The sequence below is a fragment of the Carcharhinus amblyrhynchos genome, unplaced genomic scaffold (genome assembly GCF_965287045.1).
Source record: "Carcharhinus amblyrhynchos unplaced genomic scaffold, sCarAmb.v2.hapA scaffold_79, whole genome shotgun sequence".
Taxonomy (NCBI): domain Eukaryota; kingdom Metazoa; phylum Chordata; class Chondrichthyes; order Carcharhiniformes; family Carcharhinidae; genus Carcharhinus; species Carcharhinus amblyrhynchos.
The window spans coordinates 77,504-95,625 of record NW_027649819.1 but is presented as its reverse complement, the minus strand read 5'-3'; the positions used below and the strand labels follow the sequence as shown (position 1 = coordinate 95,625).

The 18,122-nt window shown below is 46.6% G+C and overlaps 2 protein-coding genes across 2 annotated transcripts; both read right to left on the bottom strand.

Annotated features, from left to right (window-relative positions):
- Window positions 1-62: 62 nt before the first annotated feature.
- LOC145337817 (putative G-protein coupled receptor 139) lies at window positions 63-4,830 on the bottom strand. The gene is made up of 2 exons (XM_080182671.1): window positions 4,764-4,830; window positions 63-973 (listed from the first exon to the last, which is right to left on the bottom strand). The coding sequence occupies exons 1-2, from the start codon at window positions 4,828-4,830 to the stop codon at window positions 63-65; spliced, it is 978 nt and encodes a 325-aa protein (XP_080038797.1).
- Window positions 4,831-10,753: 5,923 nt separating this feature from the next.
- Window positions 10,754-12,328, bottom strand: LOC145337816 (putative G-protein coupled receptor 139). The gene is made up of 2 exons (XM_080182670.1): window positions 12,262-12,328; window positions 10,754-11,664 (listed from the first exon to the last, which is right to left on the bottom strand). The coding sequence occupies exons 1-2, from the start codon at window positions 12,326-12,328 to the stop codon at window positions 10,754-10,756; spliced, it is 978 nt and encodes a 325-aa protein (XP_080038796.1).
- Window positions 12,329-18,122: the final 5,794 nt, after the last annotated feature.

Below are 18,122 nucleotides of genomic sequence, written 5' to 3'. Positions count from 1 at the left end.
CTATGGCTAAATTGCCTACTTGCATTGACACACTGGAAACATAGGTACCCACATCACTGTTCTCAATTGTTTTGTTTATGAATTAAGTGAATAATCAATGTGAGCGGATATTTTACCGCGCTCTTGAACTGCTCCCTGAACTTTGACTGAGTCACCCCATAAATAAACGTGTTTGTGCAGCAACTTAATATCTGCAACATAAATCCAACTTGTCGAAAGATGTATAAGGAACCTTCGTAATCTTTGGGATTTGATCCTGTAATGCTATAAAATAAGAACTCAATAACACGTATCAGCCACAGAAGTATGAAGCTGCCAGATATGGTGAAAAGTAAAATCATAGATTTCCGTCTGCTCTCCATTTCAGGGTCACTTCGATTCTCTCCCTTACTCTGACCCCTCAGTCCCTTACGAACTCGACTGGCTATTAAAATATGTCTGACTGTTAAAGCATTCAGCAGTAAGATTAAGACAAATGGCAGCAATGGTGTCAGAACAGTATCAAACCAGTCGTATATCACCCATCCGATATCAGTAAAGTAGCTTGGCTTTGCATTACAGCTCCATGGCACATCATTAATTACCCATCCAGGTTCAAGGGTAAAATACAAAGGAATGTTTTTTAAACAAAGCAGAATGCTGGTTGTTATTAGAATCACAGCCACTGTTTTCTCAGTGCAATATTTAGTTTTCAGCTTCAGGCAACAAATGGCCACAAAACGGTCAAAGGAGAAAGTCACAGTGAACCAGACAGAACAGTCCGTTGCTGCCCCAACCAGGACAAGGATAATTCTGAACACAGTGGTGGTATTCAGGAAAGTCCCCGGGAAATAATAATAACTGATCCTTGAGAAAATGACATCAGTGATAATGACCAGTAGGTCCGCCATTGCCATGGCCACCAGATAGCGAGTCGTGCAGTTGGAGAGACCACATTTTCCCCGAGAAAGGATCGCAATCGCCACTAAATTAACTGCAAATAGAAACAAAAAGGGGGAAAACAAAAAGTAACACTTACTGACCAAGTATACTCAGTGTCTTCCCTTGAGAGTCTTCCCTCTGACCCCACAGTCCCTTGTGAACTTGACTGGATACTAAAAGATGCCTGACTGATAAAAAGCCGATGGATCTCGATCTTGTCAGAAGTTGTTTCTCAATAGTGACCTCAAGATGACAAATTTGGGCTCAGTATTACACCAGCCCACAGGTTGCCATTTTAAGATGTTAATGAAACCAGAGTGTTCTTCCCTGATTTTACATAGAATCATAGAACCCTGCAGTGCAGAAAGAGGCCCTTCGGCCCATCGAGTCTACACTGACCACAATCCCATCCAGGCCCTACCCCCATATCATACCCAATAATCCCTCTAACCTACACATCCCTGGATACTAAGGGGCAATTTCTTAGCATGACCAATCAACCTAACCCGCACATCTTTAGACTGTGGGAGGAAACCGGAGCACCCAGACACGAGGAGAATGTGCAAACTCCACACAGACAGTGACCCGAGCCGGGAATCGAACCTTAGGGTCTGTGAAGCAGCAGTGTTAACCCACTGTGCTACCGTGCCACCCCATACTTTTAATGGGTTCAATGTTTGCAGACAGATTTGCTCTCTAAAACCTATGCCAGACGCAGGGAAATCCATGATCCATGATCGAACCTCTGATTGGGATCAGAGCTATGTCAGGGGTAAGTTTTTCACTCAGAGCATTAATGCATTATCCCAACCTTTGGATTTTTTTTGACCTGGTTATGGACCAACAATCAATGCAGTTTTATGTTAACAGTTGGACCAATTCCACATTTCCAAACAATGGAGCATGAGCTGTGCCGACCATTGTGTCGAGCGGTGAATTCTCCTGGAAGCCTCGCACTTTATTCACATTTCTTCCACGCCTGTCACTCAGTGTTCCAAATGATAGAAAAAAATGGCATCCTGTCCAATTATCATTCAGCGGCAATGTTCAGGCATCTCGTGTTTGCTTCTATTTAAATAATGCTTTTATTACAAAGAACAACACAGCACGGGAAGCAGGCCCAATGAGCCCATTTTAACATTGTACTTTTCCTCTTCCACCCTTGATCCATTTATTGTAGGTGAAATACAGGGATACGCTGACAGAAACGATTTGAAACGGTTCTATAATGACCTCAACACTCTTTATGGACCTCAATCTTTTGGGAGCTCCCCCTTTCCTGAGTACAGATGCTCCAACTCTCATTACGGAGAGGGCTCAGATCCTGCAGAGGTGGGCTGAACATGTTGAAACCATCCTCAGCCGACTGTAATCTATTAACGATGAGGCAATAGACAGGATTTCCCAGGTCGATATTAACAGCGCCATGTAGTAGCAGAAGCCAGCGGGGCAGATAAGAACAGAAGAACATAAGAAATAGGAGCAGGAGTAGGGCCATCTCACCCTCCGAGCCTGCCCCGCCATTCAATAAGATCATGGCTGATCTGAAGTGGATCAGTTCCACTTTCCCGCTTTCTCCCCTGTCTATCAGAAACCTATCTACCCGTGACTTAAATATATTTAGTGAGGCAGCCTCCACCACTTCAAAGGGCAGAGAATTCCAGAGATTCACCACCCTTTGAGTGAAGAAGTTCCTCCTCAACTCCGATCTAAACTGCCCCCCCCCCCTTATCTTGAGGCTGTGCCCTCTAGTCCTGCTGTCCTTTCTAAGCGGGAAGAATCTCTCTACCTCTACCCTATCCATCCACTTCATTATCTTATACGTCTCTATAAGATCCCCCCTCATCCTTCAAAACTCCAACGCGTACAGACCCAGTCTATTCAGCCTCTCTTCATAGTCCAACCCTCTCATCTCCAGTATCAGCCTAGTGAACCTCCTCTGCACTCCCTCCAAGGCCGAAATATCCTTACGCAAGTGCGGCAAACAAAACTGCACACAGTACTCCAGCTGCGGCCTCACCAGTGCCCTGTACAGTTGCAGCAAGACCTCCCTGCTTTTATATTCTATCCCCCTCGCTATAAAGGTCAGCATCCCATTCGCCTTCTTGATCATCTGCTGCACCTGCAGACTGGGTTTTTGCGACTCGTGCACAAGAACGCCCAGGTCCCTCTGCACCGTATCATGCTGCAGCTTTTCACCCTTTTAATAGTAATCCCTCCTACTATTATTCCTGCCAAAGTGGATAATCTCACACTTGCTAACATTATAACCTCAAACTTGCTAACATTACAACCTCACACTTGCTAACATTTGCCATGCCCGCAGAGATGTACAAAGCTGTACATGTCGGGAAAATCACCCAGTTTCTCCAGTCCTTCTGGAAACAAGGATCCATTCCTCAGGAACTTAAAGATGCTTCCATCTACAAGGGGAAGGGCAATCGACAAGTGTGCAACAACCACTGAGGAATCTCGCTGCTCTCCATTACAGGAAAAACCCTCGCAAGAGTGCTGATAAATCGTATGGCCATGCACAGGCTATCAAGCTTACTCAGCAAGGTGTATTGCTGAAGCACAACTTAAGCACGAGCTGCGCAAGTCCAGAGCCACCAGCGCAACAACGACAGTGTCTACACAAGACTGTCCAATATGTACCAGAACATTCCATGCCCGGATTGGCCTGTTCTTTGGGCACACCGCAACCAGCCTCGAAATGACCAATGGTGTGGAGGTCCTCATCGATGATGATGGATGAACAACAGATTTAAATAACGTTAGCCACATGAGGTTATCCACTTTGGTAGAAATAATAGTAGGAGGGATTGTTACTTAAAGCTGCAGCAGGCTACGGTGCAGAGGGACCTGGGGGTTCTTGTGCATGAGTCGCAAAAACCCAGCCTGCAGGTGCAGCAGGTGGTCAGGAAGGCGAATGGGATGCTGGCCTTCATAGCGAGGGGGATAGAATATAAAAGCAGGGAGGTCTTGCTGCAACTGTACAGGGCACTGGTGAGGCTGCAGCTGGAGTACTGTGTGCAGTTTTGGTCATCGCATTTGCGAAAGGATATTTTGGCCTTGGAGGGAGTGCAAAGGAGTTTTACTAGGCTGATACCGGAGATGAGGGGGTTAGGATATGAGGAGAGATTGAATAGACTGGGTCTGTACTCGTTGGAGTTTAGAAGGATGAGGGGGGATCTTATAGGGACGTATAAGATAATGAAAGGGATGGATAGGGTAGAGGTAGAGAGATTCTTCCCGCTTAGAAAGGACAGCAGGACTAGAGGGCACAGCCTCAAGATAAGGGGGGGGGGGGTGCAGTTTGGATCGAAGTTGAGGAGGAACTTCTTTACTCAAAGGGTGGTGAATCTCTGGAATTCTCTGCCCGTTGAAGTGGTGGAGGCTGCCTCGCTGAATATATTTAAGTCATGGGTAGATACGTTTCTGATAGACAGGGGAATTAAGGGGAAAGTGGAACTGATCCACTTCAGATCAGCCATGATCTTATTGAATGGCGGGGCAGGCTCGAGGGGCTAGATGGCCCTACTCCTGCTCCTATTTCTGATGTTCTTATAAATAATGCCGGCTGACAGCGAATGCAGAGAGAAGAGTTAATGCCATGGCACTGAATTTGAGAATTTGTGTTGCCCCTGAAGTAAAATGTACAGTTTGATCAGAAAATAAAGTTATGAAGGGCATACGCCTCCCAGTTAGTACAATAGTGGCACGGAACAGAATTCTGTAGAATGCTGCCCATTAGTCAAGTCATAGAGAATCGCAGAGAAAATCTAAAGCAGCAACCAGCTGTCACCGAGATTTCCACCACCTCAGCTGCGTGAATCACTTACCGGGGACCCCAATGGCAGCAATGAATGTATAGTAAATTTTCTCGATACTGTCTATTGTTCGATGCATTTTCAGAGTGAAGTAAAGTGTCCCTTTGTCCTTCAGGCAATACTAAGCTCGGAAGCTTCGTGCACTCTCTAATATTATATCTTTATATCACGCGGGACCTCTAATGGGATAACTGTTACAAAATCGCTCAACTTATTTTTTTTAATCAAGCATATATCACGCTAAGTTAATTCCCTGTGATGATAGATCATGTTTTGCCCTGGGACTGAACTGAACGCTTTAGATCATATTAATTAAAGAGCATGAGGTGGGACGATAGCAATGGTGTTGTTCACCGCGATGCCTCACATAGATTGACTGGTGTCACTGACATCGCTATTCTGTAATTCCAAACCAAATATGAAAGTCTATCTCTCTCAGGGCTGCTCGACTGAACTACATAGAACATTCCAGCGCAGTACAGGCCCTCGATGTTGCGCCGACCAGTGGAACCAATCTAATGACCCTCTAACCTAAACTATTCCAATGTTACCCATATGCCTATCCACTGACCATTTGAACATCCTTAAAGTTGGCGAGTCCACAACTGCTGCAGGCAGGGCATTTCACGCCCTCTGAGTAAAGAACCTACCTCTGACATCCGTCCTATAATTATCGCCCCTCAATTTAAAGCTATGTCCCCTCGTGTTAGCCATCACCATCCGAGGAAAAAGGCTGTCCACCCTATCTAACCCTCTGATCATCTTGTATGCCTCAATTAGGTCACCTCGTAACCTTCTTCTCTCTAAAGAAAACAACCTCAAGTCCCTCAGCCTTTCCTCATAAGACCTTCCCACCATACCAGGCAACATCCTGGTAAACCTCCTCTGCACCCTTTCCAATGCCTCCACATCTTTCTTATAATGCGGTGACCAGAACTGTACGCAATACTCCAAGTGCGGCCGCACCAGAGTTTTGTACAGTTGCAACATGACCTCACGGCTCCGAAATTCAATCCCTCTACCAATAAAAGCTAACACATCATACGCCTTCTTAACAACCTTATCAACCTGGGTGCCAGCTTTCAGGGATCTATGTACATGTACCCCGAGATCTCTCTGCTCGTCGACACTACCAAGAGTCCTTCCATTAGCCCGATATTCTGTACTCCTGTTACTCTTACCAAAGTGAATTGCCTCACGCTTTTCCGCACACCTCTTGAAGTGCATTGAGTTACAGGAGAGGCATCTGAAGGAACTAACGCCCTGGGTTTGATGAGTTTAATCTGAGGATACTAAAGCAAGTAACTAAAAAGATGGCGAAAAGATGGTGGAGTACAATGTTAGCAAGTGTGAGGTTATCCACTTTGGCAGGAATAATAGTAGGAGGGATTACTATTTAATGGGGGAAAAGCTGCAGCATGCTACGGTGCAGAGGGACCTGGGCGTCCTTGTGCATGAGTCGCAAAAACCCAGTCTGCAGGTGCAGCAGGTGATCAAGAAGGCGAATGGGATGCTGGCCTTCATAGCGAGGGGGATAGAATATAAAAGCAGGGAGGTCTTGCTGTAACTGTACAGGGCACTGGAGAGGCCGCAGCTGGAGTACTGCGTGCAGTTTTGGTCGCCACACTTGCGCAAGGATATATTGGCCTTGGAGGGAGTGCAGAGGAGGTTTACTAGGCTGATACCGGAGATGAGGGGGTTGGACTATGAAGAGAGATTAAATAGACTGGGTCTGTACTCGTTGGAGTTTAGAAGGATGAGGGGGGATCTGATAGAGACGTGTAAGATAATGAAGGGAATGGATAGGGTAGAGGTAGAGAGATTCTTCCCGCTTAGAATGGATAGCAGGACTAGAGGGCACAGCCCCAAGATAAGGCGGGGGGGGGGCAGTTTAGAACGGAGTTGAGGAGGAACTTCTTCACTCAAAGGGTGGTGAATCTCTGGAATTCTCTGCCCGTTGAAGTGGTGGAGGCTGCCTCGCTGAATATATTGAAGTCACGGGTAGATAGGTCTCTGATAGACAGGGGAGAAAGCGGGAAAGTGGAACTGATCCACTATCAGATCAGCCATGATCTTATTGAATGGCGGGGCAGGCTCGAAGGGCCTACTCCTGCTCCTATTTCTGATGTTCTTATATGAATGGAGTTTTACCCTAACTAATGTGTCAGGAATGTAATGTGTCCATTGCTTCTAAGAGTGAAGCAAGGTCCACCGTCCCAGAGGTTTCTCAGGGGGAATCAAAGCGAAGAGCCGACAGGTTTGTGATTTAACTGGAGGATCCACACCTCAGGCGAGGAGCAAGGCTGAGAAGCTGGACTCATCACGAACAACCTCAGAAGATACGGGAATCGATCCTGAGGATATGGGCTGAATCCTGCCAAGTGAACTAAGCCAAGGAGAAAGTAAATTCTGCGGTGACGCACATCAAGAAGATGATGCAAATTTACTGCCAAGAATATCTAGATATGCCATTAAGCAGTGGTGGATTTTATTTTTGACGTGAGTGCGAATATGATAGCAGATTGTAATTTCGATCCATCAACCTTTACCAGGATGTTGCCTGGTATGGTGGGAAGGTCTTACGAGGAAAGGCTGAGGGACTTGAGGTTGTTTTCGTTAGAGAGAAGAAGGCGACCTAATTGAGGCATACAAGATGATCAGAGGGTTAGATAGGGTGGGCAGTTTTTCCTCGGATGGTGAGGGCTAACACGAGGGGACATAGCTTTAAATTGAGGGGTGGTAATTATAGGGCGGAGGTAGGTTCTTGACTCAGAGGGCGTGGAATGCCCTGCCTGCAGCAGTTGTGGACTCGCCAACTTTAAGTGCGTTCAAATGGTCAGTGGATAGGCATATGGATAACATTGGAATAGTTTAGGTTAGAGAGTCATTAGATTGGTTCCACTGGTCGGCGCAACATCGAGGGCCAAAGGGCCTGTACTGCGCTGTAATGTTCTATGCTTGGTTTATGTGACCAGCACACTAGTGCTGTGCCTTTTCCTTCTATTACAGTTCCAAGGGAGCCAGGGAACTATTCATTGTATGACTTAAAATCCGCGTATTGGGAAGTTAACCCTGGCTGGACAGTAACACATAACACCATCTCCAGTCTAACAGGCAGAGAAAGACGCACAGAAAAAGCAGGAGAGACTATCAGGATACGTAGAAAATGCCAGACAGAAAAGTACCAAGCTAAAGGGTGGCACAGTAGCACAGAGGGTTAGCACTGCTACTTCATAGATCTAGGGTCCTGGGTTCGATTCCTGGCCTCGGGTCACTGTCTGTGTGGAGTTTGCGCATTCTCCTCGTGTCTGCGTGGGTTTGCTCCGGTTTCCTCCCACAGTCCAAAGATGTGCGGGTTAGGTGGATTGGCCATGCTAAGAAATTGCCCCTTAGTGTCCTGGGATGTGTAGGTTAGAGGGATTAGTGGGTATAATATATCGGGATAGAACATAGAACATTACAGCGCAGAACAGGCCCTTCGGCCCACGATGTTGCGCCGACCAGTTAAAAAACAATGACCCACTAACCTAAACCAATCCCTTTTCGTCCATAAACCTATCCACGGATCTCTTAAACGCCCCCAAACTAGGCGCATTTACAACTGCAGCAGGCAGGGCATTCCAATCCCTCACCACCCTCTGGGTAAAGAACCTACCCCTGACATCCGTCCTATAACTACCCCCCCTTAATTTAAAGCCATGCCCCCTCGTGCTAGATTTCTCCATCAGAGGAAAAAGGCTATCACTATCCACCCTATCTAAACCTCTAATCATCTTATATGTTTCAATAAGATGCCCTCTTAGCCGCCTTCTTTCTAACGAAAACAACCCCAAATCCCTCAGCCTCTCCTCATAGGACCTCCCCTCCATACCAGGCAACATCCTGGTAAACCTCCTCTGCACCGTCTCCAAAGCCTCCACATCCTTCCTGTAATGTGGGGATCAGAACTGCACACAGTACTCCAAGTGCGGCCGCACCAGAGTTGTGTACAGTTGCAACATGACGCTGCGACTCCTAAATTCAATCCCCCTACCAATAAACGCCAAGACACCGTATGCCTTCTTAACAACCTTATCTACTTGACTCCCAACTTTCAGGGATCTATGTACACATACACCTCGATCCCTCTGCTCATCCACACTATTCAAAGTCCTGGGATAGGGCCTGGATGGGATTGTGTTTGGTGTAGACTCGTTGGGCCTCTCCCTGCACTGTAGCGTTTGATGATTCAAATCAGCAAGATACTGGTTATGGGGAGAAGGTGGGACTGATCCACTTCAGATCAGCCATGATCTTATTGAATGGCGGGGCAGGCTCGAAGGGCTAGATGGCCCTACTCCTGCTCCTATTTCTTATGTTCTTATACTGAGATGGAAAAACTGATCATTTCTGAACAAACTGTTTTCTGTTACATATCGTTTTGTTTAAGTGTTCTCCCTGCTGTATAACTGTTCACTCTCCTGTTCTACTTTCCCGCTCTCTCCCCATAATCCTTAATTCCCCTGTCTATCAGAAACCTATCTACCTGTGACTTAAATATATTTAGCGAGGCAGCCTCCACCACTTCAACGGGCAGAGAATTCAAGAGATTCACCACCCTTTGAGTGAAGAAGTTCCTCCTCAACTCCGATCTAAACTGGCCCCCCTCATATCTTGAGGCTGTGCCCTCTAGTCCTGCTGTCCTTTCTAAGCGGGAAGAATCTCTCTACCTCTACCCTATCCATCCCCTTCATTATCTTATACGTCTCTATAAGATCCCCCCTCATCCTTCTAATCTCCAATGTGTACAGACCCAGTCTATTCAATCGCTCCTCATAAGCAAAAACCCTCATCTCCGGTATCAGCCTGGTGAACCTTCTCTGCACTCCTAAGGTTTGCACTTCTAATCTGAAACCCACACAGACCTGGGGCGATTCAAACATAACATAATTTAAAGATATGTTTAATAACACATTGCACCCGAACACATCACAAATTTTCAATATTTTAACATTGTGAGAACAGTTTCATTTTGTGGTTTCGAATCAACTGTGAGGAGTGTGAAATCTAGCTATTGCATGAGGATAAGAGACTGTATTTATCTGTCCACGCCTGATCTGAAAGTGATACAATATCAAGGAGTACAATATCAAGGGTAGGAGCCTTAGCAGTGTTGAGGAGCAGAAGGATCTTGGGGTCCGGGTCCGTAGGACTCTTAAATCGGCCTCACAGGTGGAGGTTGTGGTCAAGAAGGCATATGGCATATCGAGGGATTGAGTTTAGGAGTTGGGAGGTAATGCTGCAACTTAATAAGACCCTTGTCAGACCCCACTTGGAGTACTGTGCGCAGTTCTGGTCGCCTCACTACAGGAAGGATGTGGAAGATATTGAGAGGGTGCAGAGGAGATTTACAAGGATGTTGCCTGGATTGGGAGGCATGCCTTATGAGGATAGGTTGAGGGAGCTAGGTCTCTTCTCCCTGGAGAGACGAAGGTTGAGAGGCAAACTGATAGAGGTTTATAAAATGTTGAGAGGAATAGATAGGGTGGATTCTCGGAGGCTATTTCCCAGGGCTGAAATGGTCGCTACGAGAGGACACAGGTTTATGGTGCTAGGGAGCAAGTACAGAGGAGATGTCAGGGGAAAGTTTTTCACTCAGAGGGTGGTGAGTGACTGGAATCGGCTGCCGTTGGTGGTGGTAGAGGCGAACTCGCTGGGGTCTTTTAAAAGACTTCTGGATGAGTGCATGGGATTTAATGGGATTGGGAGTTACAGATAGTTCTATGGCCTGGTAGGTCTGGATATGTTCGGCACAACTTGTAGGCTGAAGGGCCTGTTTGTGCTGTAATGTTCTATCTTCTATGTTCTATGATGCTTCTGTCTCACTTCTGCCATGTTGCATCGCCTATTGCCAGTGGCTGCAAATGCAAACTTCCATCAACACTTAGATTATACTTGATGGAAGGCTTGAGATAAATATTGGATTCATGGATGAAAAACTGGGACACACGACCATATTGATTTCAATGTATTGATTTACTAATGCACTTAATAATTGATACAACTGGGTATTTCATTGCCCTCTTGAACTGCTCTCTGAACTTGGACTGAGTCACTCCATAAATCAATGTGTTTGTGCAGCAACTTGAAATCCGCAGCATATATCCAACTTTCCGAAAGACGAATTCACAACTGTTATAGTCTCCAGGATCTTTCCTTGTGATGACATAATATAAGAACTCTGTTACATGTGTCAACCACAGAAGTATGAAGCTGCCGGATATGGTGAAGAGTAATATCACAGATTTCCTTCTGCTTTCCATCTCTGTGTCACTCTGAGTCTCTGTCTTGCTTTGATCCCTCAGTCTCTTGCGGATTCGACTGGCCACTAAAATATATCTGACAGTCAGAGCGTTCAACAATAGAATTAATGCAAATGGCAACATTGGTGTTAAAATTCTATCAAACCAGTCAAATCCCACCCATCCAGGCTCAGTGAAATAGCTTGGCTTTATTACACAGTCCCATGGCACATTATCAATTATCCATCCATGATCAACTGTAAAGTAAAAGGGGATATTTTTTAAACAGAGCACAACGCCAGTTGTGGATAGAACCAATATCGCTGTTTTTTTAGAACGATGTTTTATTTTCAGGTTTTGACAACAAATGACCACAAACCGATCAAAAGAGAAATTGACAGTAAACCAGACAGAACAGTCTGCAGCTGAACGAGTCAGAACATAGATAACACTACAGACAGGGGTTATATCCAGGAAAGATCCACGGAAATAATAATAATTCAATCGATATAGTATGACCTCACTGATAATCACAAAAAGATCCGCTGTTGCCATGGCCACCAGGTAATGTGTCGTGCAGGTAGAGAGACCACACTTTCCCCGGGATAGGATAGCAATCGCTGTTAAATTAACTGCAAGGGAAAGTAGGAACTGTAAATTAAAATGTCAATATAAAATCATCACAAGGAAACCCGTGATAAAAATCGAGATTCTAGAGAAAAGTGCGTCGCCACTTGGGACGAGTGATAAAATGAAAAGACAATTCTAACAATCACCCACTTTCCACAAATAAAATCACAGAATTCCAACAATGCAAACCGTGGCAATTCAGCTATGAAGCTTGCAGCGACAGCAATCCCACATCTGCACACATTATTGATGTTTTTCTCTTTTAATCCACAAGTGATTCGGTCCGCCTTGTTGTCCAACAAGGGGTATACACACGATGGGTCGTACGAGGGCTGCTCTTGGATGTTTCAAGAGTTGCCTAGTGCTTCACATCGTTAGTGTACGCTTAAACTGGACCAGCAGACGGGCAACATGACAGCTCAGTGACTATCACTGTTTGCTGTGCAGATACATGGATTTGGGTGAGTGTCTGCGGGAGTTTGCGCATTCTCCCCGTGCTTGCGTGGGTTTCATCCGGGTGCTCCGGGTTCTGGGGTGTGGGAGGACAGAGGCCAATTTATACACAGTTGTACAAAACCTCAATTGTAACATTGACTTACCAGGAACACCAATGACACCAAAAAATGTATAATATATTTTCCCAACGCTGTAAAATGTTTCACGCATTTTCTCGATTAACTGTAATATCCCTTCGTGCTGCAGGTAATCTGCCTTCACCAAGCTCAGTGTGGGTTCATTCCCAGAGCAGTTAATTTATATCTTGTAGCTAGCAGCAGGAAAAGTGTGATTTCAACATCTTTCAATTCATTGCAATTACATTACTGGATAAACAGATTACGACATCCAGATCTGTGTGTTAAGATAATATAGATTCATTTTCTCAGATCTAAATGAAAACAAAATCTTAGATTTTTCTATAAGTTGACTGGTGAAAATTTTACACAATTTTCATCCACAAATGAAACCATTCTTTCAAAACCCAACAACTCAATGCCTGAATCATGTTGAACTTTCTGACCAGTAACCATTCATTTCCAAGTGCGCAAAAGTCCAACAGCTGTCCCACAGCACGATGAATCATAGACATCCTACAGTGCAGAAAGAGGCCATTCAGCCCATTGCATCTGCACTAACCACAATCCCACCCAGGCCCTACACCCACATCGCTACATATTTTAACCACTAATCCCTCTAACCTACACATCTCAGGACACTAAGGGGCAATTTTAGCATGGCCAATCCACCTAACCCTCACATCTTTGGACTGTGGGAGGAAACCGGAGCACCCGGAGGAAACCCACGCAGACACGAGGAGAATGTGCAGGAATGGCCAGGAATCCAACCCAGGTGCCTGGAGCTGTGAAGCCGCAGTGCTAACCCACTGTGCTACCCAATAAAAACATTCGTGAACAAGATGAGTTTTTCTTAACCTGCACATCTTTGGACACTAAGGGACAATTTAGCATGGCCAATCCCCCTAACCTGCACATCTTTGGACACTAAGAGACAATTTAGCATGGTCAATCCACCTAACCTGCACATCTTTGGACACTAAGGGACAATTTAGCATGGTCAATCCACCTAACCTTCACATCTTTGGACACTAAGGGACAATTTAGCATGGCCAATCCACCCAACCTGCGCATCTTTGGACACTAAGGGACAATTTAGCATGGCCAATCCACCCAACCCGCACATCTTTGGATACAAAGAGACAATTTAGCATGGCCAATCCACCTAACCCACACATCTTTGGACACTAAGGGACAATTTAGCATGGCCAATCCACTTCACCTGCACATCTTTGGAGGCTAACGGGTAATTTAGCATGACAAATCCACCCAACCTGCACACCTTTGGAGACTAAGTGGTAATTTAGCATGGCCAATCCACCCAACATGCACACCTTTGGACAATAAGGGGCAATTTCCCTTGGCCAATCCACCTAACCTACACATCTTTGGACACTAAGGGACAATTTAGCATGGCCAATCCACCTCACCTGCACATCTTTGGACTGTGGGAGGAAACCCACGCAGACACAAGGAGAATGTGCAAACTCCAGACAGACAGTGACCTGAGCCGGGAATCGAACCCAGGTCCCCAGAGCTATGAAGCAGCAGTGCTAACCCACTGTGCTACCATGCCGGTTGAAGACATCTGTTAGAATGGGATAACCACATTTCATTGGTAAACGTTTCTTTAGAATTAGCATTGCGTGTATCACACGATTATCATAGAACATAGAACATAGAACACTACAGCACAAACAGGCCCTTCGGCCCACAAGTTGCGCCGATCACATCACCTACCAACCTACAGACCTATCTATAACCCTCAATCTCATTAAACCCCATATACTCATCCAGAAGTCTTTTAAAAGACCCCAGCGAGTTCGCCTCCACCATCACTGACGGCAGCCGATTCCATTCACTCACCACCCTCTGAGTGAAAAACTTACATAGAACATAGAACATAGAACATTACAGCGCAGAACAGGCCCTTCGGCCCACGATGTTGCGCCGACCAGTTACAAAAACAATGACCCACTAGCCTATACCAATCCCTTTTCGTCCATAAACCTATCCAGAGATCTCTTAAACGCCCCCAAACTAGACGCATCTACAACTGCAGCAGGCAGGGCATTCCAATCCCTCACCACCCGCTGGGTAAAGAACCTACCCCTGACATCCGTCCTGTAGCTACCCCCCCTTAATTTAAAGTCATGCCCCCTCGTGCTAGCTTTCTCCATCCGAGGAAAAAGGCTATCACTATCCACCCTATCTAAACCCCTAATCATCTTATATGTTTCAATAAGATCCCCTCTTAGCCGCCTTCTTCCCAACGAAAACAACCCTAGATCCCTCAGTCTCTCCTCATAGGACCTCCCCACCATACCCCTAACATCACTTCTGAACCTCCCTCCCCGCACCTTAAATCTGTGTCCTCTCGTAGCGACCATTTCAACCCGGGGAAATAGCCTCTGAGAGTCCACCCTATCTATTCCTCTCAACATTTTGTAAACTTCTATCAGGTCGCCTCTCAACCTTCGTCTCTCCAGGGAAAAGAGTCCCAGCTCCCTCAACCTAACTTCATAAGGCATGCCTCCCAGTCCAGGCAACATCCTTGTAAATCTCCTCTGCACCCTTTCAATAGCTTCTACATCTTTCCTATAGTGAGGCGACCAGAACTGCGCACAATACTCCAAATGAGGCCTGACAAGGGTCTTATAAAGTTCCAGCATTACCTCCCGACTCCTAAACTCAATCCCTCGATTAATGAAGGCCAGTACACCATACGCCTTCTTGACCACCTCCTCCACCTGCGAGGCCGATTTAAGAGTCCTGTGGACCCGGACCCCAAGATCCTTCTGCTCCTCAACACTACTCAGACTTCTGCCCTTGATAGTGTACTCGTTCATCCCGTTGGTTCTGCCAAAATGGACGACTACACATTTATCCGCGTTGAACTCCATCTGCCACTTCTCCGCCCAGTCCTGCATCCTATCTATGTCCTGCTGCAACTTTTGCCATCCTTCCAGATCATCCACAACACCACCGACCTTCGTGTCATCAGCGAACTTACTTACCCATCCCTCCACTTCCTCATCCAGGTCATTTATGAAAATGACAAACAACAAGGGTCCCAGAACAGATCCTTGAGGCACTCCGCTGGTGACTGACCTCCATTCAGAAAAAGCCCCATCCACAACCACTCTCTGCCTTCTGCAGGCAAGCCAGTTCTGGATCCACAAGGCCAAAGGCCCTTGGATCCCACGCCCTCTCACCTTCTCAAGAAGTCTTGCATGGGGGACCTTATCAAACGCCTTGCTGAAGTCCATGTACACTACGTCCACGGCACTTCCTTCGTCAATGTGTTCAGTCACATTATCGAAGAACTCAACTAGGCTTGTAAGGCACGACCTGCCCTTGACAAATCCATGCTGACTATTCCTGATCATGTCAAACCTCTCCAAATGTTCGTAAATCTTGTCCCTCAGAAGCCTCTCCATCAGCTTACCAACCACTGAGGTCAGACTCACCGGTCGGTAATTTCCCGGGCTATCTCTGTTCCCTTTCTTAAAAATAGGAACTACATCCGCAATCCTCCAATCCTCTGGAACCTCTCCCGTCTCCATTGACGACGCAAAGATCATCGCCAGGGGCTCTGCAATCTCTTCCCTCGCCTCCCACAGTATCCTGGGGTACATCCCATCTGGTCCCGGCGACTTATCTACCTTGATAGAATTCAAAAGTTCCAACACATCCTCCTCCTTAATATTCACGTACTCAATCTTTTCCATCTGCTGCAAATCCATAACAAAATCTCCCAGATCGGCTTCCACCGTGAATACTGAGGCGAAGTACTCGTAAAGCACCTCCGCCATTTCTTCTGGTTCCACACAAACCTTTCCCCCCTCACCTTTTATAGGTCCTATCCCTTCTCTTCTTATCCTTTTACCTTTCACATATTTATAGAAGGCCTTGGGATTCTCCTTAATCTTACTCGCCAAGGTCTTCTCATGACCCCTTCTGGCTCTCTTAATTTCCCTTTTAAGTTCCCTCCTACAGTCCTTATACTCCTCAAGATCTTTAACATCTCCTAATTCCCTGAACCTCTTGTACACCTTCCTTTTCTTCCTGACTAGGTTCAACACATCCTTTGTGCACCACGGTTCCCTCGACCCACCAAAACCCCCTCGTCTCATCGGAACGTTGTCATTCAGAGCTCCAGACACACATTCCTTGAATATCTGCCACCTTCCTTCGGTACTTTTCCCTAAGAACTCCTCCTTCCAGTTTATTTGTCCAAGTAACTTCCTGACTTCTTCGTATCTCCCCTTACCCCAGACAAACACCTTCCTAGCCTGCCTGATCCTATCTCGTTCCAACGCAATTGTGAAGGAGATAGAATTATGGTCACCATATCCAAGATGCTCTCCTACCGAAAGATCCATCATCTGCCCTGGTTCATTCGCCAGTACCAGGTCAAGTACAGCCTCTCCCCTCATAGGCTTGTCCACATACTGCGTCAGGAAACCCTCCTGAACACACCTAACAAACTCCTCCCCATCCAAACCCCTTACCCTAGGGATATTCCAGTCGATGTTTGGGAAATTGAAGTCTCCCATCACGACAACTCTGTTATTAAAACATCTCTCCAGAATCTGTTTCCCTATTTGCACTTCAACTTCCCTGTCACTATTGGGCGGCCTATAGATTACACCCAGCAAAGTTTTTGACCCTTTGCTGTTCCTAACTTCCACCCACAGAGATTCTGTAGACAATCCCTCCACGACATCCTCTTTCTCTGTAGCCATGACACTATCCCTGATCAACAGTGCCACGCCACCACCCCTTCTGCCACCCTCCCTGTCCTTCCTGAAGCATCTGAAGCCTGGCACCTGAAGTACCCAGTCCTGTCCCTGAGACATCCAAGTCTCCGTAATGGCCACCACATCACAATCCCAAACAGCAATCCACGCCCTAAGCTCATCTACCTTATTCACTATACTCCTTGCATTAAAATATATACACTTCAGCCCCTCAGTCTGGGCATTTCCCTTCTCCACCACCTGTCTAACCTCCCTCCCATACTGCCTGCGGTCCTCCCCTACCTGGGAGCGAACCTCCTCCGTCCCAGTTTCCCCAACACAGTTCCCTCCCCCCATCCTTTCTAGTTTAAAGTCCCCCCGGTAGCCTTAGCCAGTCTTCCCGCCAAGATACTAGTCCCCCTGGTATTTAAGTGCCACCCGTCCCTACTATAGAGGTCCCACCTACCCCTAAAGAGGTCCCAGTGATCTAGGAACCGAAATCCCTGCCCTCTACACCAGTCCCTCAGCCACGCATTCACCCTCCACCTCATTTCATTTCTTCCCTCATTCTCCGTTGGCACAGGCAGCAATCCTGAGATTACTACCTTCGCTTTTCTCTTCCTCAGCTGCCTACCCAGTTCCCTATAGTCCTTTTTCACGAGTGCCTCCCTCTTCTTACCTACATCAGTAGTACCTATATGTACTACTACCTCCGGTTCCTCACCCTCCCCTTTCAGGATGTCTGGGACCCGCCCAGAGACATCCCGGATCCCAGCCCCAGGGAGACAAACCACCATCCGCGACTCCCTTCTACGTCCACAAAAACGCCTGTCCGCCCCCCCCTCACTGTGGAGTCCCCTATTAATACTACCTTTCTGCTTCCCTTTTTGATTTTTTGGCTCACTGGCTCAGCTCCAGAGAGCTGGCCACCGCTTCCTCCCTCAGATGAGCTGTCCCCCCCAGTAGTAATCAGGCCGGAGTACTTATTTTGAAGGGGGACATCCACCGGAGTGCTCCCCATCACCCGTGTTTTCCCCTTCCTAATGGTAACCCAAGTGCCCTCATCCCGTTGCCCTGGTGTGACTACCTGCTGGTAGCTCCTTTCTATAACCTCCTCACTCTCCCTAACTAGCCGAAGGTCCTCGA